Source organism: Mustelus asterias, unplaced genomic scaffold (assembly GCF_964213995.1).
Source record: "Mustelus asterias unplaced genomic scaffold, sMusAst1.hap1.1 HAP1_SCAFFOLD_100, whole genome shotgun sequence".
NCBI classification, from domain to species: Eukaryota; Metazoa; Chordata; class Chondrichthyes; order Carcharhiniformes; family Triakidae; genus Mustelus; species Mustelus asterias.
In genome coordinates this window covers 1,202,049-1,213,297 of record NW_027590147.1, presented here as the reverse complement: position 1 = coordinate 1,213,297, position 11,249 = coordinate 1,202,049, and the positions used below count along the sequence as shown (strand labels likewise).

Here is an 11,249-nt window from a genome sequence, read left to right as displayed (position 1 = left end):
AAAAATGGATAGAAGTCATCGGTGATTTTTCACTCAGTTATTAAGAAGCAACAGTTTAGATATGAAACGTAAAAGACATACAACCTGTAATAGGTAAGATCCCGGATGAGGGAAATACTGATCTCCGCTGATCGCTGGAGGTGATATTCTCCTCAGAATGGTTTACTGATCCCGGATCAGGGGGATACTGATCTCATGGATCTCATGGGATAAAGGGGGAGGTGGCTGGATGGGTGGAGAACTGGCTTGGTCACAGAACAGTAAGAAGTCTCACAACACCAGGTTAAAGTCCAACAGGTTTATTTGGTAGCAAATACCATAAGCTTTCGGAGCACTGCTCCTTCGTCAGATGGAGTGGATATCTGCTCTCAAACAGTGCACAGACACAGAAATCAAGTTACAGAATACTAATTAGAATGCGAATCTAATTAGATTCGCATTCTAATTAGTATTCTGTAACTTGATTTAGAAGTTCTGGGGAACTGATGCGCCATCAACGTGTTCACACTGACGAGAAACCATTCAGGTGCTCTCACTGTGACGCTGGGTTCAACACATCATCTGACCTCACTGTACATCAGCGAGTTCACACTGGGGAGAAACCATTCACCTGCTCCCAGTGTGGGAAGGGATTCACTCAGTCATCCAACCTTCTGAGTCACCAGCGAATTCACAAGTAATTTAAATAAATTAGCTTTGTGTTAATAGTGTTTAATCTTTTAACATCTTTAACATATGTTATTTCCTTTTGAAGGGTTCTCACGCTCCCCTGTCTCTTCCGTCCTCACCTCCAAGTGTGAGGAGCTCATGGAGCTTCTTTGTGAGATTGGGACAATCTGATCAGCTGCCTCTGCTGCTTCCCTCCCTTCCACAAGCCCACCGGGACAAACCATGTCTAAAGTTCCATCTTGCCCAAGCCCAGAACTTACAGCCTTCTCCAGTTTCTCTCCTATCTCCCTTCATGCCCTCTGCATCTTGTCCATGAGACCCACCTTGTGCTCCATCAATCCTATTCTCACTAAACTGCTGATCATCCAACTTCCCCACATTCGGTGATATTGTTGATGGTTCTCTCTTTTCTCTCTCACTGTCTCTCTCACTTTCAAATCCACTGTCATCACCAATCCTAAAAAAACACTCAATCCCACAGTCTTTGCCAACTACTACCCCATCTCCAACCTCTTTTTCCTCTCCAAAGGCCCTGCACTAGGTGTCCCCCAAGTGTTTATCCTTTGCCCCTCCTGTTTCTCATCTACATGCTGCCACTGGGTGACATAATACAGATAGACTGTTGTCTATCTTCTTCCTACTCAGCTTCTCTGAGCTGTGAACTGGGCAGCTGAAAGCTGATACTTATTAACTTTTTCTGGACACAGCCCCTTGTACATGATCAATGGTGTTCCTGAACTCTGGTTCGCATGATCAGTCTCTGATTGATTTAATTCCATCTACAGGTCCAGGCAGAGGGCGATCGAAAGGGTCTTCAACCTGACTGTCTGCCCCCTCTACCGCAGCTATATTCGTGGCCAGGTGTCCCTGGAAAGGGAGCATGCGGTGTCCGAAGGCACCACTGAAGCCTTCCATGCCCGCTGGGCACTGCAGGGACTGGGGTGTATTATTGACCCCTTTAGTCACATTTTAATTTGATGCTTTAAGTTTCCTTTCTGCTTTGTTTTTTGTTTCGGGCGGTTCCCCTCCTTTTAGGGAGCTGCCCCTTTTGAGTTGTCCCGAAGTTAAGTTGATTTTGTTTATTTGGTTGGACACAAAAAAGATGTCCCTGATTGATGTCGGTGGTGTGGAATCAGTTTCTGATTGGTTTCTTCATGGTGATGGTCATCTATCGATCATTTCCTGCAACCTCCTGGCTGGCCCTCGAATGTATCAGTTACTTTCGGAGTCTGCCCCACGTTATAACCTTTCCTGTCATTTTATTAAATTTTATGGCTTCCTACTGAGATAATGGAGGCCTAAAGATATCTTCTTTGTCACTTATTTGAGATAAGCAAGTTTATGGTGTCAAATCCCAATGGTTAACATTTGGGTTCATTGTCTCAAATGTCTCATTGATGTGAAGAAATCCTGTAGAGTTCTCATTGGGGCAGGTGACTATCAGTATATTTTGGTTAAAGAAAGTGCTTGCTGGTTTTTGTAGTGGTTGCCAGAGCTTGGAACACAGTTAATTAAAAGGACACAAAGTGACACACAGCCTTAAACTAATACAGAAATTACAAAGTTACTTCAGATCTGAAATCCAAAGAAAGTGGGCATCAAATCAGTGTGTAAAAGGTGAGGTAGCAGGAAACACAAATACAGTATGATACATTCAATTGATAAATGTTAAGTAATTAGTCAGAATAACAACTACGCTATGAAAACTGATTGGAGAACTAAAATCTTTAATTTTTCAAATCAAAGATAGTTATATAGTCTGAAGGAAAGTGACTGCTTCTTTTAAGATATTACAAGTTAAAAGGATACATTAATTTACGACACAGTGCTGAAGGTTTGAAACTTCACAGCTGGTTTCTTCACACAATATGGCCTCTAATTCAAGTATAACTGTTATTGTCAATGGCTGACGGGTAACAGTTCCAGATTTTAGCTCATCCAGAGCTGATGGGATCCACAGGACTCTGTAATTAAAGTATAAAAGTGTAGCTTTACACCGGCCTCGGGTCATGTGATGTATTTCACTTGTCAAATAAGGATGCAGCTACAGACAAAGCCAGTTACATGATACTAATATATTACAATTAAGCAGAATTTCACATCAGGTTAATTGATTAATAAGCTTCAATTACTTGATCATTACACATAACTGAGCTACAAACTATTAAATATGATCTTTCCTTAAGTCGAACAGTTCAGTCAAGCAACAGGCTGACACAGTCATACTTTGAATCATATCTTACTGCCAATGTCTCACAGGAACAAGGAGCAGGATTCGGCTATTTGGCCCCTTGAGTCTGCTCCACCATTTAATCAGATCAGGGCTGATCTGATAGTAACTTTAAATCTGCATCCTGCCTACCCCCAATAATCTATCACCCACTTGCTTGCCAAGAATCTATCTACATCTGCCTTAAAAATCTTCAAAGACTCTGCTCCCACCGCCTTTTCAGAAGTGTTCCAGAGGTTCACGACCCTCTGAAAGAAAATATTTCACCTCATCTCCGTTTTAAATGTGTGAACCCTTATTTTTAAACAGGGACCTCTAGCTCTAGATTCTCACACAAGAGGAAACATCCTTTCCACATCAACCTGTCAAGACCCTTCTTGTTTCTTCTATGTTTCGATCAAATTTATCTTAAATTTATCTTTAAACTCCAGCAGACACAAACCTAGCCTGTCCAAGCTTTACCCATAATCCACACATTTCTGGCATTAGTCTGGTCAATCGACTGCTTCCAATGCATTTACATCCTTGCTGAAACAAGATGACCAATACTGTACACCATACTCCAGATGTGGTCTCACTGGTGCTCTGGATAACTGAAGCATAATCTCCATATTTGTGTAATCAATTCCCCTCACAAATGATAACTTTCCTAATTACTTGCTTTACCTGCTGACAAGCTTTTTGTGATTCATGCAAAGAACAAAGAACAGCACAGGAACAGGCCCTTCGGCCAACGCTGATCACATTGTCCTATCTAGACCAACCGCTTATATCCCTCTATTCCCCGTCTGTTCATGTGTTTATCAAGATAAGTCTTATATGTCGCTAACGTATCTGCCTCAACCACCTCACTTGGCAGGGCATTCCAGGCCCCCACCACCCTCTGTGTAAAAAACCTTCCCCCGCACATCTCCACTGAACCTTTCCCCCGTATCTTGAACTTGTGCCCCCTTGTAATTGTCATTTCTGCCCTGGGAAAAAGGTCCCAACTGTTCACCCTATCCACACCCCTCATAATTTTATAAACGTCTATCAGGTCGCGCCTCAGCCTCCGTCTTTCCAGGGAGAACAATCCCAGTTTATTCAATCTCGAGAACACTCAGATCCCTCTGCATCTCAGAGCTCGACAATCTCTCACCATTTAGATAATCTGCTTCCCTTTTATTCTTCCTGCCAAAATGTGCTGTCCTACCAGCAGTTCAGACCTGAGTAGAGGGAGCAGCACAGAGGTGGACAGTGCAAGGGAGTCATCCTGGGAGTCCTCAACTTGAAATTCTTTTTTATTCATTTGTGGGAAATGGGCATTGCTGGATGGCCAGCATTTATGGCCCAGTCCTTGTTGCCCTTGAACTGAGTGGCTTGCGAGGCCATTTCAGAGGGAGTCACATGTAGGCCAGACCGGGTAAGGAGAGCAGATTTCCTTCCCTAAAGGGCATTAGTGAACCTGATGGGTTTTTTACGATAATCAACAATGGTTTTATGGTCATCAGTAAATTGTTAATTCCAGATTTTTTATTGAATTCAAATTCCACCAACTGATGTGGCAGGATTCGAAACCCGGTCCCCAAATCATTAGCTGAGTTTCTGGATTAATAGTTCAGCAATAATACCACCGAGTCATCACCTCCCCTAGTTCAACATGGAGTGTAGGAGAACAAGTCAGGAGCAGCACTGGGCACCCTAAAACTGAGATTCCAACCCTGGTGACTCTGTAACATGGGACTATAAGCATGCTGAACAGCAGAAGCAGCATGTTCCAGGCAGGGCCAAGCGATCCCACAAACAACGGATCAGATCAAAGCTGCAGTCCCCCCACATCCAGTCGTGAATGGTGGGGGACAATTAAACAAATCACAGAGAGAGAAAGCTCCACAAATATCACCATCCTCAATGATTGGGGCAACAGTGGATCAGTGCAAACAACTGTGATTTATCTTTTGTGATCACGGATGTGTTACTGATACCTTCCCTGGATTCCGATGCCAGGAAAGACACTCTGGAAGGTATGGGGAGCTGGGACTTGTCCATGAGAGTAACTGAAGGTATGAGAACTGAAATAATATAGAGTTAGAAAGGAGAAAAGGCCACAAAAATGCAACAAGACATTGATTAATCTGTTCTTATCCTGGAGAAATGAAGATGCCGGCTTTGTGTCTTAAACAATATTAGTTCAGTTGACATTTATCCAGAGTATTAAACTTCAGCCCAGTTATAGCGATCACTAACATTAGCAAAAACAAACTCCAACTGTCAGAATGAACACGGTTCAGTCCTGGATGTGATTGACAGCCGCAATAACAACAGAATCCAACCCCTCCAGACACTTGTCAATTTAGAAGATGGGTTGACTGAGTGAATTCCATCTCACACTCAGAGAAGGTGAACGGTCTCTCTCCATTGTGAGTGTGTTGGTGTCTCAGCAGGTGGGATGAGTGAGAAAATCCCTTCCCGCACTCAGAGCAAGTGAACGGTTTCTCTCCGGTGTGAATGTGCTGGTGTGTTCGCAGGTTGGATGAGCGAGTGAATCCCTTTCCACAGTCAGAGCAGGTGAACGGTCTCTCCCCAGTGTGAACTTGTTGGTGCCTCAGCAGAATACTGGAGGTCTTAAAGCTCTTCTCACATTCAGAACATTTGAAAGGTTTCTTGTCTGAATGAACAAGTTGGTGTGATCTGAGGCTGGTTAAATAAATGAATCCTTTTCCACACAAGGAGCAGGTGAACGACCTCTCCCCAGTGTGAACTCGCTGGTGTTTCTGGAGGCTGGATAACAGAGTGAATCCCTTCCCACACACTGTACATCTGAATGGCCTCTCCTTGTTGTGAACTCGCTGGTGTATCAGCAGATCACTTGTGGTTTTATAACTCTTCTCACATTCAGTACATTTGAAAGGTCTGTTATCAGTGTGAACCAGTCGGTGTGTAGCGAGGTGGGATGATCGTGTGAATCCATTCCCACACACAGAGCAGGTGAACGGCCTCTCCCCAGTATGAGTGCGTTTGTGTTCAATGAGATTCTGTGATCGCTTAAATAACTTCCCACAGTAAGAGCAGCAGAACTGTTTCTCGGTGTGAATAGATTGGTGCGTGACCAGGTCCTCAGGGCTTTTAGAGTTGGGATCACCGTCAGCATGGTTAAAAAGCCTCTCTTCAATGTGAACTTGCTGGTGGGTCAGCAGGTGGGATGACTGAATGAATCCTTTCCCGCACATGGAGCAGGTGAATGGTCTCTCTCCAGTGTGACTGCGCCGATGCATTTCCAGCAGCGATGGGTAACTGAATCCCTTCCCACAGTCCCCACATTTCCATGGTTTCTCCATGGTGCGGGTGTTCTTGTCTGTTCAAGCCTTGTCCACACACAACATGTGTATTGCTTCTAAGTAAGGCTATTAAGGGTTATGGGACAAGGCAGAAAATTGGATTGTCATATCATATCAGCCGTGATCTCATTGAATGGAGGAGCAGACTCGATGAGTCCAATGGCCTAATCCTGATCCTAATTCTTATGGTCTTATGGTTCTCTGCTGTGAATGGTGTGATGTTTCTTTCAGGCTGTGTAACTGGTTAAAGCTCTTTCCAGTCAGTTCACTCTCACTCAGGTCTGTGTCTCGGTGCTTTTCCAGTCACACTGATGTTTGAAATTGTTCCCCACCGCCAGAACAGACAAACATTTCTCCTTCCACATTTAAAGGTCGATGATATTCAGGTTCTGATGAATTGAGTGACTCTGTCTGATCTTGATGTAATGTTTGGTTTCCATTTCCCATCTGCAATTCATCACCCTTGTGGACCTTGTAAAAGACATTGACAGAGTCAGTATCATTGTCAGCACAGGATAGAAATTCAGAACAAACAATTCTAGTTTCCATGGAATATTATATCAAATCTTGTTTCCCCAAATCTTGTGGTCCAATCGAACTTTCATCTGAACTAAACCAGAACTTTGTTTCCAGTGTTTGTGAGACACTCTGTACCCTGAGTTGTGGAAGATATCGAGTGTTCCAGTCGACACTGTCTACTCCCTCTCCAGGACCACACGAGCACGGACAAGAAAGTTAAAGTTTATTTTTATTAGTCACAGGTAAGGCTTGCAGCAACGCTGTAATGAAGTTACTGTGAAACCACAGAAGAGGGGCCCACAGCCAAGTTACCCTCTGCTGAACTACAAATTACTGTTTTAACCAGCCCCAAGAGCAGATCCAGGAAAAGATCCTCTGCCCTCCCCAGTCTCCTTCACTGGAGCATGGGGCAGAACAGAAGTGTAACTAAAAGTGGAGAAGCAGCTCCTTCAGGGGTTGCAATCTCTCACACTGAATATGTACATGGCTCATGGATTTCTCGAGTCTGCAAATTAATTTAAAGAGGAGAAAAAACAGTGATAAACACAAAGGCAGGTTGTGAAATTGAACTGAATGAATTTGGTAATTTGTGGAGCCGGCACAAGGAAGAAGTGACTCCGGAAGCTGCTGGATTGTGATTAAAAACCCAAATGGTTTGTTAATGTCCTTCAATGCAGGAAACTTGCCACCCATCCAGATCTACACAAGAATTCAGCCTCAATGAGAGGAGAAAGATGAAGATGAAACAGGGAGGGAATGAATGGTAAGGACTTTATACATCTACAACTGGACAAGAACTTTGACAGAACCTGCCAAACCACAACCTTCACCAACTCAAAGGATGCAGGAAAACTATCACCTCCAAATGTCGCTTTCAATCTCAAAACAACTTGTAATCCTGAGGTAACCTGCATCCCCCTGCATTTAAGGGGCAATTTAGCATAGCCAATCCACCTAACCTGTACACCTTTGGGGTGTGGGAGGAAACCGGAGCACCTGAAGGAAACTCATGCAGTCACAGAGAGAACGTGCAAACTCCACACAGTCACCCAAAGCTGGAATCAAACCTGGGTCCCTGGTGCTGTGAGACAGCAGTGCTGACCACTGTGCCACCCTGTGCCACTGTACTGTGTTGCTCGGAAATAAGTTTTAGGATTTTGGCTGAGTGATTATGAAGGCAGAGCAGTATACTACCAAGTCAAAATAGTGCGAGATTCTGAAGAGTAAATGCAGGTAGTGGGGTTTCTGGGCATAAACTGCCCTTATCCATGTTGGAGAAGGTGCTGTCAAAGGAGGTTTAGCCAATTGCTGGTAATTCTAGTTATGTACATGTTCCGGTTACTTGTGAACTCGCTGGTGCCTTAGCAGTGTGGATGAACGACTGAATCCCTTCCCACTGAAAAATTTGAAATTATTCTAACTGTAAATTTAATGAAAATACCCGACAGAACTACTTTTTCCTTACTTGAAACACAGCTTTAAATGGTCTGTTTGTTTCTAGGCTCGGTTCCATGAGCAACGCCTTCAACTAAACAAAATCAAAACACTGCAGCCGCTGTTTAAAAAAGGAAGGAGACAAAAGGCGGGTAACTATAGGCTGGTCAGCTTAACGTCTGTAGTAGGGAAAATGCTGGAATCCATTATTAAAGAGGAGATAGCAGGGCATCTGGATAGAAATGGTTCGATCAATCAGACGCAGCATGGATTCATGAGGGGAAAGTCGTGCTTGACGAACATGTTGGATTTTTATGAAGATGTGACGAGGGCGGTTGATGGAGGAGAACCGGTGGATGCGGTGTTTTTGGATTTCCAAAAGGCGTTTGATAAGGTGCCCCATAAAAGGCTGCTGAAGAAGATTAGGGCACACGGAGTTGGGGGTAGTGTGTTAAAGTGGATTGGGGACTGGCTATCCGACAGGAAGCAAAGAGTCGGAATAAATGGGTGTTTTTCCGGTTGGAGGAAGGTAACTAGTGGCGTGCCGCAGGGATCGGTACTCGGGCCGCAACTGTTTACCATTTATATAGATGATCTGGAGGAGGGGACGGAGTGTAGGTTAACGAAGTTTGCAGACGACACAAAGATAAGTGGAAAAGTGAATCGTGTGGAGGACGGAGAAGATCTGCAGAGAGATTTGGACAGGCTGAGTGAGTGGGCGAGGATATGGCAAATGGAGTATAACGTTGAGAAATGCGAGGTTATACACTTTGGAGGAAATAATAACAAATGGGATTACTATCTCAATGGAAACAAACTAAAACATGCTACCGTGCAAAGGGACCTGGGGGTCCTTGTGCATGAGACGCAAAAGCCCAGTCTGCAGGTACAACAGGTGATCAAGAAGGCAAATGGGATGTTGGCCTATATTGCGAGGGGGATAGAATATAAAAGCAGGGATGTCTTGATGCACCTGTACAGGGCATTGGTGAGGCCGCAGCTGGAATACTGTGTGCAGTATTGGTCCCCTTATATGAGGAAGGATATATTGGCATTGGAGGGAGTGCAGAGAAGGTTCACCAGGTTGATGCCGGAGATGAGGGGTTTGGATTATGAGGAGAGGCTGAGGAGATTGGGTTTGTACTCGTTGGAGTTTAGAAGGATGAGGGGGGATCTTATGGAGACTTATAAGATAATGCGGGGGCTGGATAGGGTGGAGGCGGAGAGATTCTTTCCACTTAGTAAGGAAGTTAAAACTAGAGGACACAGCCTCAAAATAAAGGGGGGTCGGTTTAGGACAGAGTTGAGGAGGAACGTCTTCTCCCAGAGGGTGGTGAATCTCTGGAATTCTCTGCCCACTGAGGTGGTGGAGGCTACCTCGCTGAATATGTTTAAAGCGCGGATGGATGGATTCCTGATCGGTAAGGGAATTAAGGGTTATGGGGATCAGGCGGGTAAGTGGTACTGATCCACGTCAGATCAGCCATGATCTTATTGAATGGCAGGGCAGGCTCGAGGGGCTAGATGGCCTACTCCTGCTCCCATTTCTTATGTTCTTAGCTGCTGGAAATCTGAAATGAAAAGAGAAAACGTTGTAAATACTCATCAGGTTAGACAGCACCTATGGAGACAGAAGCAGAGTTAATGTTTGCAGTCACTGACGCTCCTCTAATGAAACACATACCAATAGCTGCTGTTTTATGGGGCCGTGAATCCCACAATCCCCTGTGCCCCAGAAACAGCTCTATCCATCACACACATTTCCCATTATGACACTTCTATGTCAAAAGGGCAAGCTGTTTAAAAGTCATCAAGTTCGATTTTTGCGTGTTGATGTTCATTAAAGATACAGATCGACTTCCCCCTTATTATGTTATTATGTATCAATTTCAGATATTTTGGTCGGCAATTTCCATTCCCTTACTTTTTGGTGGATAATGAATGCCTTGAGTACTTCGGTTACAGTATAATTTGATTCCTAATGACTGCACCACTATCCCTAATTTTCACATCGCAGCAGGAAAAGTTCACTGTTCACAAATGAGGAGTCTCGATGGCGTGCGCTTTACCCACCATTCCTCGCGGTAGTGAATGTCCCCTATCCACAGCACGGGAGAGAGCTGCGCATCCGCAGTCAGGCAGTGTGTGGCGCATGCGCAGCGTGAATGATGGCAATGGGGAGAGACATTCCTTTGTCTCATCAGCAACCGGTAAGGATGCGGATACATGGAGGGAGGATTGGAACCGGCAGATGGACGGAGAGGGTTTCTAAATATCTGGTGAAGGTCTCAAACCTCTAATAGTAATCCGCAGGTCCTGTGTTTGCAGCTTTGGATCTTTTTCCCGAGACGAGGCTCAGGTTAACAGCCGCCATCTTGATTCAGCAGGGAGCTCACAGGGAGCGCATGCGCTGGTGTCTTGATGACGCAACAATAAGGGGGTGGGGCTTCAGCGTTTTATGGTCCCAACCGGGTCCTAGTGACCGGATCGCACAGCAGATTGATCAACAGGTTTTCAACAGCTTCACCCACTCCCAGGGAACATTGGAGTCTGGAAGTAAGCGAGCAGGGAACATAAAAACTGACTGTCAAAGTTTCTATAGATATGTAAAGAGATGAAGATTGACAAAAACGAATGTTAGAAATGGGAGAATTCATAACGGGGAATAAAGAAATGGCTGAGGGATGAAATTGGTACTTTGCTTCAGGCTTCATAGAATCCCTACAGTGCAGAAGGAGGCCATTCGGCCCATCGAGTCTGCACCGACCACAATCCCACCCAGGCCCTACCCCCACCCCCACATATTTACCCGCTAATCCCTCTAACATAAGCATCTCAGGAGTCGAAGGGGCAACTTTTAACCTGGCCAATCAACCTAACCCGCACATCTTTGGACTGTGGGAGGAAACCGGAGCACCCGGAGGAAACCCACGCAGACACGAGGAGAATGTGCAAACTCCACACAGACAGTGACCCGAGCCGGGAATCGAACCCGGGACCCTGGAGCTGTGAAGCAGCAGTGCTAACCACTGTGCTACCGTGCCGCTTCACAAAGGAAGACGTGAATAATGTACCAGAAG

General features: G+C 44.9%; 1 protein-coding gene across 1 annotated transcript in view; it reads right to left on the bottom strand.

Moving 5' to 3' along the window:
- Positions 1-4,498: 4,498 nt before the first annotated feature.
- LOC144484347 (uncharacterized) overlaps positions 4,499-11,249 on the bottom strand; it is a 122,574-nt gene continuing 115,823 nt past the window's right edge. The window contains exon 8 of the mRNA XM_078202885.1: positions 4,499-5,679. Within this exon, the coding sequence (XP_078059011.1) occupies positions 5,227-5,679 (453 nt within the window). The 3' untranslated portion in view covers positions 4,499-5,226. The remainder of the gene's footprint in view (positions 5,680-11,249) is intronic.